This window comes from Manis javanica, chromosome 4 (assembly GCF_040802235.1).
Source record: "Manis javanica isolate MJ-LG chromosome 4, MJ_LKY, whole genome shotgun sequence".
NCBI lineage: Eukaryota > Metazoa > Chordata > Mammalia > Pholidota > Manidae > Manis > Manis javanica.
The window spans coordinates 21291928-21309211 of record NC_133159.1 but is presented as its reverse complement, the minus strand read 5'-3'; the positions used below and the strand labels follow the sequence as shown (position 1 = coordinate 21309211).

The 17284-nt window shown below is 40.2% G+C and overlaps 1 protein-coding gene and 2 non-coding genes across 12 annotated transcripts in view; all 3 read right to left on the bottom strand.

The window, feature by feature from the left end:
* Positions 1 to 7518: 7518 nt before the first annotated feature.
* The window catches only part of LOC108402919 (mediator of RNA polymerase II transcription subunit 18), a 184412-nt gene continuing 174646 nt past the window's right edge, over positions 7519 to 17284 (bottom strand). For 9 of the 10 annotated variants that reach the window (XM_073233480.1, XM_073233482.1, XM_073233489.1 and 6 more), the window contains 3 exons: positions 9832 to 16607; positions 8777 to 8810; positions 7519 to 7860 (listed from right to left, as the gene is read on the bottom strand). In XM_073233480.1, the coding sequence (XP_073089581.1) occupies positions 16592 to 16607 (16 nt within the window). In that variant the 3' untranslated portion in view covers positions 7519 to 7860; positions 8777 to 8810; positions 9832 to 16591. The remainder of the gene's footprint in view (positions 7861 to 8776; positions 8811 to 9831; positions 16608 to 17284) is intronic. The other variant, XM_073233481.1, reaches the window with a different exon arrangement.
* On the bottom strand, positions 7934 to 8136 carry LOC118970987 (small nucleolar RNA SNORA73 family). The gene has a single exon (XR_005059214.1). It is a non-coding gene; the product is annotated as a small nucleolar RNA SNORA73 family (small nucleolar RNA).
* Positions 8916 to 9118, bottom strand: LOC118970988 (small nucleolar RNA SNORA73 family). The gene has a single exon (XR_005059215.1). It is a non-coding gene; the product is annotated as a small nucleolar RNA SNORA73 family (small nucleolar RNA).

Sequence of the window (17284 nt, the reverse complement as noted above, 5' to 3'; positions counted from 1 at the left end):
CGGCGGCCCCTGGCGGCCGCCCCGGGAAGTGCGGGTGGCGCGCTCGAGCTCGAGAGCTCTTGACCAGATTCTCTCCGGGGACGGTCAGTGGGTGTGTATTTTGGAGACTCCAAATGGGAACTCGCAGACTGACAACCAGAAAGACTACTTGAAGTCAGGGTTTGTTTGGAAAAATCGGTATGGAAGGGACTATATGGAGAAGAGACACTGATCTTTCCGGTTGTCAAGAGGGTGTCCATCAGAGGAAGATGAGAAATCAGACTTATCAACAACCACACTGGCCTATGACAGGGGTACGCACAGGGGCATCTGGCTCAGCCTGCGGCTTAAGCAAGGCTTTCCAAATTAAGTCCAAAAGGACAGGGCCTCCTAGGAGAAGCACCCTTGCAATCAGGGAGTGAGATCCTAAGGTGGCTGTGGGAAATTGCCAAGGGTTGTCTGGAGCAGGGGTGCCCCTGGGATTGACAGAGGAGAGCAGTGGAGAGGGAGGATCAGACCATGGTTGCAGGGTCTTGTGTGCCTAAGACCAGCCTCTATCCTGGGGCAATAGGGAACTATGGAAGGGGTTTCAGCACGTGAGTGACCTGGGCAGATTTTTGGTTTAGAACAAAATGGAGAATGGGCTAGGGGGAGGGGGAAACTAAGAGTGGGAAGAGCAAGAAGAAAAAGGGAGACCAGAGAAGAAAGAGGATAAAGGTGTGGACTGGGTTTGGGAGCTGGAGACGGAAAACAGGCACCTAGCCAACCAGCTTCTCTTGTTAATACACTCCTTCTACAGGACTGGATACAAACATCTTCAGGATTTCAGATGTTCCCTGAGGTGAACAGGTCATTTGATTGAGTCTGGGGGTTTCCCACATCAGGGCAGTGACCTCTGCAGAAGTGTATTTTCTCCATTTCACGTTGATTCTAACTCTGAAATTCGTTTCTATCAGACCTGAACTCTAGATGGACATTTTCGATGAGTGTTTACCAACAGAATTTCTTCTAGTATGCAGAGCCCACCCCAAAGCATCCCCCATCTTTGGAGTCTCTTACCTCTCCAGGTTTACCTGCGCCTCCATCATGGACTCCTTTTTTGGATGATATACTGTGAAATTCCCCCAAGTTTTTAACCCTGGGATCTCTTATTTTTCTCTCTCTGCTGTCTTCCTCCAAGATCTTACTCATTCACATGGCTTAATGTAATTATAAAAAGGATTATTATCACATATTTTGTAAATTATTTTGTTAACTACAGAAACACATCCATTAGCTGATTTTTTTCCTCACAGAAACCTCATGACAGTTGGAAAATGAGAAAAATGACGTTCAAAGAATTTAAGCAAGTTCTCTGCGGTTATCACACAAGTGGTGGAAGAGGGCCAGAACTTTTGTTCAGGGCTGAGCCATCACCCTCTCCCTGAGAAGGCAGTCCATCTGGTCTGGTTCTGACCTCCACCCTTGGTTTAAGCCCTACACCTCTACCCAGAAGACCCAATGGCTAAAATAAAACTCATTTCCCATGGATCTAGACTCCCCCAATTTCATCTTTCCAGCCAAGGTTAAGGTTCTCTAGGAAGTACAGATTCAAACCTCAACTTCTTTTCTGGTTCTTTCCTCCCTCATCTCTTCATGTTTCTATTGCTGCTCCTCTGGATCTGAAACACCACCCTTTGGCCTCTGCTCCTGCCTCTTAACTCCTTTCCCTCCATTTCATTCCACCTACACCCCTAGGTTAGTCTTCCTAAATCATGGCTGTAAGACCTTTCCCTGCTTCGAAAACTAAGACTCAAATATTTCTTCAGCACTGTGCTTTGAGCACAGGTAGCACATGCCCCAGGCTGCTGACTGCCCATCTCCCCCTTAGCCTCACTGTACTCTGAAGGTGCCCGTGCCTGCCTACCTTCTCACCTTTACCTGGGCTGTTCTTCCTACCAGGTGTCTTCCTCCCTGACAAGCTGCATTCTTGATATATTTTAAGGCTCAGTTCAGTTCCCAACTCCATGAAGGCTTCCTTGGCCCACTTACCTTTTCCTTCTCTGAATCCAAGTTTAACTTTTTTCATACTCTATCATTGTCTTATTCACTGAACACAAACCATAAGAGATGAGCTGAACCTGATCCATAATTGGCAAAGATGATAGAATTAGAAATGAAAGACATTTAAAGTTATTATAACCATATTCTATATGATCAAAAGCTAAGCAGAGACATGGAAGATATAAAAAGACCCAAAGTGAACTTCTTGACAATATCTAAGAAGACGAATACACCGGATGGGATTAAAAATAGGTTAGGTATTACAAAAACAATGATTAGTGATCCGGAAGGCATAGCAATGGAAACTATCCAAAATAAAACACAGAGAAAAAAAGAATTAAAAAACAAAGTGAAAATAGCATTAATGAACTATGAAATAACTTCAAATGGCCAAATATACAGGTAATTGGAGATCCTGAAAGCAAGAGAAGCTAGGGACAGAAAATATATGAACTAATGGCTAAAATATGTCCAAACTATAAACGTACAAATTTGTGATCATTATGTGACTAATTTTATGTATATCAACTTGGCTGGGTTACAGTGCTGTTTTTGGTCAAATGCCCATCTAAATGTTGCTGGGAAGGTTCCTTTTTAGACATGATAACCCTTAAATCAGTGGACTTTGAGGAAAACAAGAACCACCCCTCTGTAAGGTGGGTGGGCCTCACCCAGTCAGTTGAAGGCCTTAAGGAAGGAATTCCGCCAAGTCTACCTCCTCCAGTCTCAAGACTGCAACATGAACTCTTGCTGGAATTTCCAGCTTGCTGACCTGCTTTCAGACTTCAGCCCCCACAATCACAGGAACCAATTCCTTAAAAAAAAATCTATCTATACATACATACATCCTGTTGGTTCTGTTTCTCTGGAAAACCCAAATACAAAATCAAAGAAGTGCAAGCACAAAAAATAAGGCACATCACCCAAATTGCACAAAAACCAATGATAGAAAATCTTAAAAAGCAGTCAGAAAAAAGACGTTACATACAGAACAAGACAAAGATACAGTGCATCATGTTATATAGAGAGGAACAAAGGATACAATGCAACAGGAAGACAATGGAGGAACACCTCTAATGCACTCCAACAAAATTGTATCTATATGTATATTCAGCAAAAATATATTTCAAAAATGAAGGTGAAATTATTTTCAGACATAAAAAAGCTGAAAGAATTCTCACCAGCAGACCTATAGTAAAAGAATTATTAAAGTAATACATGAGTGACATGTATGGAATACTTATGGAAAGTGATACCAAATGAAATCCTGTATCTACACAAAGGAATGAAGAGCACTGGAAATGTAACTACATGGGATATATTTCAGATTTTTTTCTTTCCTAAAACTTTAAAAATGATAGTTGCCTGTTTAAATAAAAATAATAATGTATGTGGGTTTTATAACATATAAAAGTAAAATACAGGATGGCAATAACAAAGACTCTAAGATAAGAAATGTTCTTATACTATAATATACTTATTATACTATAATAAGGGAAGTGATATAGTATTAATTGAATGTAGACTCTGATAAGTTAAAGATATATACCATAAACCCTAAAGCAATCTCAAAAATAACAAAGAAACTTATGGCTGGTAAGAATAAAGAAGATAAGATGGAATCAGAAAAAGATAACTCAACTTTTAAAAGACAGAAAAAGAGGACAAAAGAAACAAAGAACAGATGAGACAGAAAACAAAAATCAAAATGATAAGACTCAAATCTAAGCACGTTAATCATATGAAAATAAATATGGTCTAAACACTCCAATTAAAAGGCAGAGACTGACATAAATCAAAATAGCAAGACAACAATATACTTCCTATATTTAAAGAAATACACTTTAAAAAATAAATAAATAAAAAGGTTGAAAGTAAAAGGATAGAACAAGACTCTGGTAAAGCTAGTCAAATGAAAACTGGAGTTGCTGTGTTAAAAACAAAGATTTCAGAGCAAAGAATGTTATTGCAATAAAGAAGGTATTTTCATAATAATAAAGGAGTCAAAATGTACAATCCTAAACTTAAATGCAACTAATAACATAGCTTCAAAATACATGAAGCAAAATACGTGATAGCACTCCTAGAAAAAATAGATGAATTCATAATTATAGCTAGAGATTTCAATACTCCACTCTCAATACTCCACTTACTAAATCTAGGCATACAGATTTATAATTCATTACAGCTGACACTCAGTTTTTATGGTATAATGGTGACTCCATTAGCTTAGTACAAAAAAGTTCTGTGGTTTAAACCTATTGGAATGAGTAGGCAGAAAACCAGCAATAAAGTAGACTTGAGCAACACTATCAACCAATTTGAACTGATTGACATTTACAGAATATTTCACCTTTCTTCACACTCCACTTTGTTGCTTCAAACAACACTAAAATACACATTCTTTTCAAGTTCATAGAAAACACTTACCAAGATAGACCATATTCTGGGTCATAGAACAAGTCTTGGTAAATTTTAAAGGATTCAAGCCAAATGAAGTATATTCTTAGACTACACTGGGATTAAAGTAGAAACCAATAACAAAAAGATTTTTGGAAAATTCTCAAATATTTAAAAACTAACACACTTTTAAATAGTCCATAGATAAGTCAAAAGGGAATTTGAAAGTACTTTAAACTGAATTAAAAATTAAAACACAACATACCAGAATTTGTGGGGTATCATTAAAGCAATATTTGGAGAAAAGTTAAAGTATACTGTATTAGAAAAAAGAAAGGTCTCAAATTAATGGCCTCTCTTCTTTAAGAAATGAGAAAAAGAAGAGCAAACTAAATCTAGAGTAAACTGAAGAAAATAATAAAGATCAAAGCAGAAATCAATGAAATAGGAAACAAAGTCATTGACCAATGTTTGCTCTGTGCCAGGCACACAGTACGAGGTACTGAGTTGACAACCCTGGTTTCATTGAGGATTCCCCAAATAATAGGTTAGATGGACAACTGGAAAAGAATCATATCAGAATGCCAATCATCATGATAGAATGCTTGAAGTCCTCGATGCTTAGGGGAAGGGGAAGTGACGATAGTGGTTAAGAGTTCAGGGTCTAGATACAGACCTTCAAGTTTCACTCTGCATGACCTTGGGTAAATGGTCTAACCTTGATGTCTTCCTTTTCTATAGCGTGGATTTAATCAAAGTTCCTGCATAGGGCTGTGTAGGGATTAAAGAATGCCTGTCAAATGTCAAGTACTATCAAGTGGTGGGTTTCATCCATCAAGGGTAGAGACAAAGATGTGCACATGGCCATGGAGAGAGAGACACAGCCATGGAGGAACTTTCAATCCCCAGGAAACCACTCATCTCTACTTGATTTTCCAGTCAAGTAAAGCTAGACATACAGATTAATAATTCATTAAAGCGGACACTCTATAAACGGTGACTCCATTAGCTTAGTACCAAAAAACTCTGTGGTTTAAATCAGGTGGAAATAGTTGATATTTTTTGACATGTGATATGATGTAGATTGAGTATAGGTTCTGTAGTCAATTGCCTTGCTCGGATGCATGCTCTTCCACTTACTGGCTGTGCAACTTGGGCAAGTTCCAAAAATCCTCCAATTTTAGCTTTTTCAGCTGCATAATGGGCACAAAATGTCCCTACTTGACAAAGGTGAACCAAGTATTAGATGAAATAATGTACATGTTACTTACACTACCTTGTTCAAAGCTAATATGATAGTAGTCTACTGCAATATAGTTTTGGAGTTAGGTTCAAATTCTGATTCTGCTACTTACTAGTTAGGTGATCTTGGGCAAGTTACTAATCCGTGAATCTCCCTTTTTCTCTCCAGGGAAGAAAGGGTTGGTTCTGAGTGAGATAAGCCAGGTTGAGTAGTGGATAAATGGTGAACTTTATTCATTTAACAAAATTTATTGGATACTGTATCTGTAGTTTGACAAATCAGAGTTTTACTTAACAAGCTCATTCCATTTGAGACTGTAAGAAACTTTTTACAAACACTAACTCAAGTGATTCTCATTGCAACCCCAAAATGTAGGTACGGATGAGGAAACTGAGGCAGACGTTAAATGACTTGCCCAGTGTCACATGGACAGTAAGTGGTGGAGTTGTTTTCAAACCCAGTCTGACAACCACCCATATGATTGCCTAGATGCAGAAAAAGGACAGAAGAGCCTGTTTGTGAAGTCTACAGGCAAATATGTTGCAAGCTTAAGTTTAGCAGAAAGGGTGGGACCTAGAATACCTGAGAGCTTTGCTCACTTAGAAATGCATATACTACTGACATTTGGACACCCTGGGTTTTAACTGTGCAGGTCCACTTAATAGACTTTTTTCAATTAACACTGGGAAATTTTTGGGAGATCCGACTTGAAAAATTTTCCTTTTGTTTGGCTTACAGTACAAATATATTTAACATACAATGCTGACTTACCAGTAAGGCTTCTGGTCAATAGTACACTATTCAGTTTTGGGAGTCAACTGTTACATGGGCTTTTGCCCGAGGTCAGCTGTATTTCCTGCCCAGCCTGTTATCAAGCACTATCCTGAGAATCTATACTAAAAAGTAACAGTATTCGTTTTGCTGGGTATCTATCTACTCCCCAGGGACTGTACATAGTAGTGCCAAGATGAAAGGACACAGGGGCTGATCCCGATGAACAAGATCCTGCCTTTGCATTCAGCTACTTTTCCAAGTTTGCAGAGGCTCTGCTTCCTAGCTGTGGATTTGGCAACTATTTTGCTTTCCCGTTCTTCAATTTTCCCATCTGAAAATGGGTTAGATCAACACCCACCTAAGGGCTGTGGAGAGCAACACATGCCAATTGCTTAGAACAATGCCAGGGACAAGTGTTTAGTGTCATTACTTCCTTAGGCAAACGCTGTAAAGGCAGTTCTCCACGCTTTCCCTGATCATGGTCGTAGTTCAGCTGACATCCAGGCTCTGGTCAATACTGAAAAACTGCCCACCTGGATATTCCATAGGAGTTTGGGCTTTGACCCACCACTCAAGCCCCTGAACCACTCACTTCCTTCAGCCCTGACTTCAATGGCTTTTAGGCAGGACCATGGTCATGACACCTCCCAACACCTTTCTGAGTTAATTCAGCCCCACCTAGATCTACTCTTTGGATGGTTCCCCTCTACTTCCATCAGTCTTGTGGCTGCCTTATAATGCTGGCAGCCTGCACACAGGCTTGACAAAGCTTCCATCGTGACTCCAACTCTCATGCCATAGGCAGGCTGACAATTTTCTCAGGCTCAAGGGAAGCACTTGCTTTAACAGATGCTTCACTAGCCTTAACAGCTGTGACAGCTTTTATCTGGGCCCTAGAACTGGCCAGGAACCAACATGCACTTTCCCAATAATTAGTTAAACCCAGGACAGACCAAGTGCTCAGAGATTTTAGTGTAGAACCAACCAGGCATTAACTGCTATAGGCAGTTCTCTTCTTTAACAATTCTATTCACTGAATGGCTGACAATTACATTTCCACATAAAAAAGGAACCACACAAATGTACAGTCATCTTTATTAAAATTCATAAATACAATAGGAACAGACATTTATATCTATTAAGACATCTAAGTTTTCATGGACTTTTGCTTTCCATTGAGTTACAGTTGGTGTGCTTCTGGGGCCACTGGTGAAAATTTGCATTTCTAACCTCTGGCTTCCCCTTTTGATTTACTCTCAAGTGTAGATTCTCAAAGGAGTCAAATGTGCCTTGACTTTTAAACTGTCCATGCTAATCTTCCAAAAACAGGATTTATGGTTCATTTACCAACTCTCCCTGCCAAACAAAGGACCCAAACATTAGGTGCTGGGTTGTCAGTTAGGTGAGGATCCTCTTCTCTCCTGAATGAAAACAAAACAAAGAAGGATTATACTCTTATTTTACTTAAGATCTTAATTTTAATTTTAGTATACTAGATGTCTCCTGCATGGTTTGTCTCCTCAGTCATTGTCCACAGACTCTGAGAAGCTGTAGGAATATGCAGGCGCAGACTCAAGGCCCAGCTTCATCTTCAACGTTGTGGAAAGGGACTGTACATCATGGGGCAGAGCCCTACGCTCCCCTACGCCACCAGGACAGAGCCCGGGGAGAGTGACCTCCCGGGGTGTCCACGTTGGAATACCTTTTATTAAATACTATTGCCCCTCAAAATATTAAGTGATTTCATTTTTCATTATCCAACTATGCTATACATGTAGATGAAAGCCTGTTAAAGAAAATCCATTTGGGTTAGCTGTTTAATTATAAACCAGTCACTATTAACTATTTCATGGCTACCTAGTCACCGTTATCCATTGTTATGTGTGAAGGCGCATAAACCCAGTTTAATCTCCACTATCATAGAAAATAGCTTGCACCTGAGACCAAACCCTTTGCTATCCTGGATGTACTTTTGAGGGGGCATGAAGGTTACAGCTATATGGCTCCTTTGCAAGCTTTGCTAAAGGTGACTTTGGTTAAGTCATCCTAACTATCATTTTTTAAATTTCCAAATACGGAAATTTCTGTTACATGAGAATTAAAGATGTGAAAACATTAGCAGTTCACTTATTTGAATAAAAAAGGTATCTTCCTGGAACATGAGCATGAGAAAATTGGGTCAATGTGGCTTGAAATATATAGCAAAATTTCTTTCCCGTCATATTAAACAGCAGCACCTTCAGGAAAAGGAACTGAGTTCATAATGATCGAAAGTCTAATGCAAAATGTTGACTGGCATACAGCCTTAAGTCAAAAGCAATTCGTAGATTTTCTTACCTCAGATCAAGTGATTTCAAATCCTGAGCGATCACTGAAAAACAAGGTAAGAGCTTGACCCAATTGTACAATAAAAATGATCAAATCACTTTCCTTTCACTACAGTTCAGTCTCTATCCCGACAGGGGGAGCTCTAGAGAGCTGTTTCCTGCATGGTTTGTCTCCTCAGTCATTGTCCACAGACTCTGAGAAGCTGTAGGAATATGCAGGCGCAGACTCAAGGCCCAGCTTCATCTCCAACGTCATGGAAAGGGACTGTACATCATGGGGCAGAGCCCTACGCTCCCCTACGCCACCAGGACAGAGCCCGGGGAGAGTGACCTCCCGGGGTGTCCACGTTGGTTACTACAATTTAATTTACAGACTTCAGTGCTAAGATTTAAGTTTATCCACCTGGTGGAGGATTCCCAAGGGTATCGATTTGGGGGTGGATGCTAAACTCTCAAATTGTCCACTAAGTTCGAGTTCAAGACCGGTCAACATTCACATTATCAGTCATCTGAATTAACTTTCAGCTAGATACCCCAAACTCATTCGGAAACCCCAATAAGCGATTGCAAGTCTCCAAAAAAAAAAAAAAAAAGGTATATGCAGAGCCGCTGACGCAGTAACTTTGACTAGAGTCTGGAAATTGCCCTGAATCATATGACAAGTGACAGAATTCAGAGCCGTCCCGTTTCGCAATCAGAACTCTGTAACCTCGGATGGGCGTCAGAAATAAAATGTCCTGCGTGCAACTCCACTAGGACACCATCGCGCCTCCTCGGAGGCAGGACAATAAGCAGCCTAACAGACATCGGCGAGGTGGGCTGTACACTCAGGCTTGGAGCGCAGGGCGGCAGCCTTGCAGGCTTCGGGGCGAGCGCCCTTGCGTTACCGCCGAGAACAACGGCTAGCTAGGCCCACCCAGTCCTGCTGAACGAGGTGCAGTTAGCATGGCGCTGCCGAAGGGAACCCTTCTGAATAGTATGAGCCGCCCAGGAAAAGCTGGTTGGCGGGCCGGGGGTGGAGGGTTTCTACACCTAGAGGACAAAATGCGCAGGTTAAAAACTCACCACTCAGCATGTAACACGAAGAGTCCCGAAAAGACCAGGTTGCCCTGAAGCATCCCAATTTATACCCAGCGAAGCACGCGGAAGTCAAGGAATGTCTACTGCGCTTGCGTCGCGTCATGCGCAGTTAGGGAATCAGCTATTCGCTAAAGGTGCTGGGAACCTTCTGCATGGTAAACCCAACTCCTACCTTGTTTAGCGGCATCTCGCGATACCACAGCCTTCGCGCGCGGGACTTTGCTAGGGAATGTAAAATACAGAAACAGTGGTGTAAAGTATGTTGGTGACTAGGTACAAACCGGATAACAAATTTATTTCTCTACTATTAGTTCACCCACTGTGGAGGATATGCCATTAAATAAACTCGTCCCCTCCACCAAAAGAAAAGCTTTGGAGTAATAAGTATGCAAAATAGAAAAAGACATCTAGAGAAATGCAGTCTCAAGAGGGATTGAATCTATCCTGTGCCAGTATCACATATAAAATAAACATTTGATAAATGCGTAGGTAAAACAAGACAAGTGCTCCTACACAATTGGCTAAAATTAGAAACCTATGCACAGCAGTGTGAATGTACTTAATACTATGGAACTGTACCCTTAAATGTTTGAAATGGTATGTTTTATGTATATTTTAACACACACATCTAATACAAAGAAGTTGGCAAGTAAAGAATCCTTAAGATAATTATTACATATGAAATGTTGCAAATGTGATAGAATTTTGAGTATGGTGTTAGGTAAATAACTGAATTAACATAGAGCCATCACAGGTGGGCTGTAATGAGTAGAAACATCTATGGTGTTCCTCCTATGAGATTTAGCTGGGTGCTTTACACATATTTTTTTTTACTATCACAGCAATTCTAAAATATAGGTGTTACTTCCTAGATTTTAAAATGTGAAACAGGCTCAGAGCAGTAGGTCTTAAAGTGTGGTTGACAGACCCTGAGGTGCTTGAGGCTCTTTTGGGAATCCATGAGGTCAAAACTGTTTTTCATATATAGACTTTCTTTGCCTTTTTTCACTGTGTTGACTCTGCACTGATGCTGTGAAGTGAATAAAAGTGCTGGTGCCTTAGTATGGCTCAAAGCCCTATCACCAAACTGTACTGGTAGTCATTGTATTTTTCATTGTCACATTTTTCCAGTTTGAAAAAAAGTCAGTGTCACCTAGAATGTCCTTAATGAAATAAAAATCACTAACATTATTAATTCTTGACTTTTGAGTATCCATCTAGTTTTATTATTCTGAGACAAAGTGAGAAATATACATAAAGCCTTTTGCTGCACGCAAAAGTAGTGGTTGTCTCCAGGAAGAGCACTTACGCTATTGTTTTGAGTTGTGAGCTGAAATAGCCACATTTTTTTCCTGGAATACCATTTTACTTGAAAGAACAGCTGACATCTTTACCAACTATATGTTTGCATGAGAATGGATTTTCTTCATTTACTTAAACCAAGATAACATGTTACAACAGATTGAATACAGAAGCAAATATGAGAATTGAGCTGTCTTCTATGAAATAAGACTTAAAGGTTTTGTAAAAAATGTAGAACAGTGCCACTCTTCTTCTCACTAGTTATTTTTGTAAATGTTATTTTCATAAAGATATTAATGTTAATGTGCAATGGGTTATTTTGAAGTGTATTATATTTAATTTTTTTCTCAGTTTTAATTAAGTAAAGTATCAGTAAATATCACTCACAGATACAAAAGTCCTTGGGTTCTGAATAATTTTTAAAATTGTAAAGGGACCACAAAACCAAAATTTTGAGAACTAGTAGTTTAGAGGAAGACAAATAATTCTGCTACTTCTCTGGTGATAGTACCATTATTTAGCTACTTTTCACTCATTCAGTATCTACTTAGTGCACAACTTAATTGCTAGGCACTGTGCTGGACACCTGGGGAGTCTGAGATGAAGTACTTTTTCTGTCCTTGAGAGCTCACCGTGGGGGAAATAGGCATGATGGCAAATTATACTACTGATTGATGAGTGCCGTATGGCATGAATAAATATTTTGAGAACACGGAAGACAGAGCAATTAAACCATCTGCTCAAGGCTGCAAAAGTTTTCCTGGGGAGTAAATTTGAGTTAAAACTTGAAAGAATAATGGGATGGGTGTTGGGTGATGCCAACATTCCAGGCTGAGGAACTAGCAGGCCTATGGGCTCCCAGGAAGGGTGAGAGCATTAATGAGTAACATTAAAATGATGAGGAGCACACTGATGGACAGTGACTGTAATGGGGTTTGTGGGGGGGACTTGGTGAAGGGGGGAGCCTAGTAAACATAATGTTCTTCATGTAATTGCAGATTAATGATACCAAAATTTAAAAAAAAAACATGAGGAACATTTAACTGCCTGGACTTTTCATCTTGCAGGTAGGTATGTGGGGGCCAATAAGTTTTGAAGTAAAGGTTTGCTGTGACTATTGTTGCATTTTAGAAAGGTAACTCTAGGGGCGATGTTGGAGGATAGAGTAGAAAAACGAGGTCATGAGTTCCATTAAATTATGTTGGCTTTGAACTTGGGTGGTAAACAAGGCAAGAGATAGAAATTGAGACATTTCTGACATAGACAACACACAGTATTGTCCCACTGGACATGTGAAGAAAGGAACTTACGGATAACACCAAAGTTTCAGACTTGGGAGGCTGAACACTTGGTGGTCTCTAATTCTGATAACTGAAAAGGCTATGGAGAAGATAGTAAGGTCCATGTTGGAAGTGCTTATAAGTTACCTTTAAGTATTTGGATATATGTAAATATGTCCAGAGGGTGACTGGATATAGGGTTGAACTTCAGCAGGAAATTTGAGTTATAAAGATTTAGAAGTTGTCAGAATGAGTGGTGGCTGGTCACCTCAGGAGAGTGGGGAGAATGTTGGGAGGGCATGGAAAGCCGGTATTTAAATGGTGGTCAGGGAAGAAGCTAGTAAGGCAGAGAAAGCATGGCCTGAGGAGAACCGGAGACAGTGGTGTCTGAGAGGCCAAGGAACCTTGGGGAACAGGACATGGCCGAGCATCAGTGCTGTGCTTATACAGGGTAGGCAATGCATCAAGAACTGAAAACAGGCTTTGGGTGCAGTTGATAAGTCACTGGTGACCTCAAGCAAAGCCATTTTATTTTGAATTTAGATTTAGATGAGTTGAATGAATGTGGCTTTAGAAATGGGGACAGTCTGCAAAGAAGCCAAAAACTGATGTCACGAAGCCTAATATTCCCCCTTTTTTTCTCCACCTGTCATTTATTTAGATCAACTGGTTGAACTATACAGAATTTTGTTTGCCATTACAAAAGATGTGAATGGGGTATAGGAAAGGCAGGAGATAGGGCAATATGTTTAAGAGAAAATAGGGTCAAGGGAAGATTTTTTGGGGGGTGATAAGGAGATAAACATTAAATGAATGAATGAAAGGTGTGTCTCCTCAGATGGAGGAAAACTGAGGGTGTTTGTTCCTGTCAGATGACCTCTATGCCTTAAAGAGGAAAAAATTCTTGGAGGAAGAAATTAATGACTCTTCCTAACAGAAAAGACCGATGGAGCTCAAGTGTCCAGACTGCTGGTGGTTCCTGCTTTTCCTCCCTAGGGGTGGAATGAATAGAACTTTGAAGTAATAGTTTAGGCTGTATTTTGGTTTCCGAGCTTGGCTTTTCTGTGTTGTACATTCTTATCTTTAATGTAAGTACACTTCCAATCCCATCCCCTCCCATTCAATATCCACTGGACTCACCCTTTCTGACAGTGGTTTTCCAAACTTCTCACTCTGCAACTATAGTCTTCCCTCTCCTGGATACTTTAATCTAAATCCATAAGGACCCTAAATTCATTGCTTCAGCTAACACTGAGCTGTTTGTGGAACCTAATGACATGAGCAGTTCTGACTCATGGTTTCTTTTAACTCTTGGTAATAGGGTGGTGCACTAATCAGGGATAGTCTGCAGGGACAAGTAGAAAGTGAGTCATCAGTGAGGCCACCTGGACTGAAACTGTGCTGCTTGACAGAGAGGAGTACATGAGGTAGGAAGTGTCCTATTCTTGCGTCAGCCTGAGTCTAATGGTATGTGGTCCATACACAGTAAATCCTTCTAGGATTTACTGATTGGGATGTAACTGCTTGTCTTTGAATATATGCAAAAAATGATTACAAAATTTGCTTTGACACTGGGGAAGCAACTTCATTTCTCAGGTTCTTCACTCGTAACATGAGTATATTTCCACTTACCTCTCAGATTAGGGGTGGAGAAATAGGATAAAGAACCTAGTACAATGCCTGGCACATAGTGTGGGTTCACAGTTGGCTTTCCTCTCTGCAGCTTCTTCTTTTTCTGTGTGTGCAAGACAGGCACAAACATGACTGACCTTCATCTCTGGCTACCTTTAATAACCCTAGTATTTTTTTTACCCCCCTCATCTACTTCTCATTTAGGGCATCTAGTACTATTTTAGGTCATCATTTTTAAGTTGGCTTAAATCTTCTGGAATAAGGTAAAACATAAAAATAAAAACACATCAAAATAGTATAGTTTGTTTTTTAAATTCTAAAATACTTTAATAATTAATATTGATAGGAAGACTGATATACAAAGCAATTACTTATTTTACAAGGAGAGTCTGTACATCAGGGAAACATCTTGAAGTACAATTCTTTACATTAAGCTTTTATTTTTTCTTTACATTGTGATCGTGAATTGTTACTTACATGAAAAAGGAATACAAATTAATTATATATATATATATAAACACCTGAAAAGACTTGACTCCCAAAGTATCTTGTTTCAAAAGAACAGGAGATGAGAGATGAACTAGATTCCTTGGTGGCACATAGAAAGCAGACCAGTAGCTCAGGAAATCAAATCCTGTTTCCGGCTGGCACATCAAGGGAAATAAAGGCAGTGAAAGAAGAGTTCTAAAATGTCATCACAAGGCAGAGAGTGCTGGCGTAAGCCAGAGTCTCCGAACCAACAATATAGAAAGGTTAGAGGAAGTCGAGTTAGCACTTAATGTGCGGCCACCTTATACACAGACCTCTAACCCCTATGTAGTATTGGGCCTTATCTTCCCTCAGTCATACCAAATGATCAGGAGCTTCAAGGAGATGTGGACCCATTAAATTTTCATAGCCATAAGGCATTTGATGGCAACTGAGAAATCCAAAGACCTCCCTATTCCCCATACAGAGGCGAGACACTACCTTTTAAGGTCACTTCAGCTTTTTGTCTTGGCCTGATACTCTTGATTCTTTCAGCAAATCTTACACAGACATGAAAGGAGAAAGAAAAATCTACTGAATGATTATATACAGAACAGGGAATGCAGAAGAAATCTTATGAAATAGCCACAATTTCCTAAACATTAAAAGGAAAAGCCACATTCATTTGTCAAATAGAAACTATTTTTTTCCTCCCACTTAGTGTGGCCAGGAATTAGAGGGAAATAGTGAGGCTGTGTGGTTTTCAATAAACATTCAAAGAAAGCAACTGAATTTTTAGAAAATCCTATTAAATATATTTCAAATACAAAAAGGAGTGGGGGCTGATCCAATGTCCAGGTACCGACTGCACTGGTTACAGCTTGGAGGAGGAGAGGAGGAGCGGGGGGAAGCTGCGAGAGAGGGTCAGCAGGAGGGTCAGTGTGGAGTTCAGAGGGGGAGAGAGCGCAGGACAGGGCACACAGCACTGAGAAGAGAGGAGAGGGGCCATAGCCGTGCTCCTCCAAACTGCTTCCCCAAAGACATTTTCCTTTCTAGCACCCCACAAGCCTAGGACCTTGCTGTGATTCTGGCTGTGAATGTGGGAGTCAACTGCATACAAGTGCTCCCACAGAGTTGCTACAACTCCGCTTTACAGAGGAGGATTTCCCTACTGGTCAGAATGATTTAGATTATCATTTGGTACAAAAAAGTACAACAGCTCATAAACTTTAAGCCATGAGTTAGTTTTCTGCCAAGTTGGCATTAATATAAAGGCCTTTTTTGGTTTTGATTTTGTATTAGAACATACATGCTTTTTTCATTTTCTCCAACTTGGAATCTGGTGATAGCTCAGATTGTTTAATAGACAGAAAAACGTAAGTTCCCATCACTACTTCAAGATTTGTTTTGTTCTTTTAATAAAAATCAGGATGACATATGCGCAAAGGGAAGAACACGTCAGATCCTGAGCCTCTCTCAGGCTGGACAGCCTGAAGAATATTGCTGTGTTACAAGAGGTATAGTGCAATGCTTTCAACTGACATGCCTTCAACTGGCATGAAGGCTTTCCCTGGAGGTGGGGCCCCTTTGCCAGAAAGTTGGGGGCCTCCAGACGACTTTCCCCACGACCAATCTGCTTTGATGGTTGGAATTTAGCACCTACACAAGTGGGTCTCACAACCAGGCCAGAGCAGGTAAGGCTAATGGTATAAACTGTGCCTCAGCACAGGCAGTCACCTTGGGGAGAGGGTGAAGAGCAGCCAATAAAACTCAAACCTGCAAGTAGCCCAGAACATTGGTGGCTGGGGACGGAACACCCCTCAAGTATGCTGCAATATAAAAAGGTTCAAACGCACCGACAAAGTGTTCAGTTTTGCCCAAAGGAGCACATGAGAATCCATTCCAGTGAAATGCTACATTCATAGAAGTGCTGTTTGTCCCAGAACTATGTCCCCCAGGACTTGATTGGAAGTGCTGAAGTTCCCTCCATGACGCTTTGGAGACTGAAGCAGCAAAGCAGCCTTATTTTGGGGATTATTTAGTTCCTCTCTTAAACTTCAGCATCATGGACGATGATAGCTAAAACATGATAAAAAAGAGCCGAGTTACTAGATGTTGTAGATTGCTTTGCTATATGATTGTATTAACAGTAATGAAATGTTATATTCTAATTTTAAAAACTAGCCTCTCCTCCACTCTAATTCTACATGAGCTTTTCTGTATCATGTGACACTCCTGACCCTCTTCCTTCCTTCTTGAAGCTCTCTCCTCTTGGCTCTGTAACACTACCTTTTTCCTAGATTTCCTTCTTTAATTGCTTTTTCCAGTATGCTTTTCTGGTTCATTTTCTTCTGTCCACCCTTTAAATACAAAACAAAACTTCCCCTTGAGAAACATTATCTTTTCTTATAAATTTTATTTTTAGACTTTGCTTTCTCCCTGGACTCTAGGCTGAGTATCCAACTGTCTTTTAGGCATCTCCACCTCAATGTGTCACAGGCTCCACAAACCCAACATATGCAATTTAGTTTCTAGTTTATTGTCTGCCTTCTTCTTCTACAATAAAAGCTCGTCGAGGACAGGGACTCTATCTTGTTTCCTGCTACATCCCAAGCATCTAGCACTGTATCTATCTGGAAGTAGATGCTCAATGAATATTTAATGAATAAACGTGCTAATCTGTTCACCTGAACTCCTTATCGACTTCACAGACATCAAAAATCACAAGTCAGAAACCAAAGAGTTATTTTGACTTT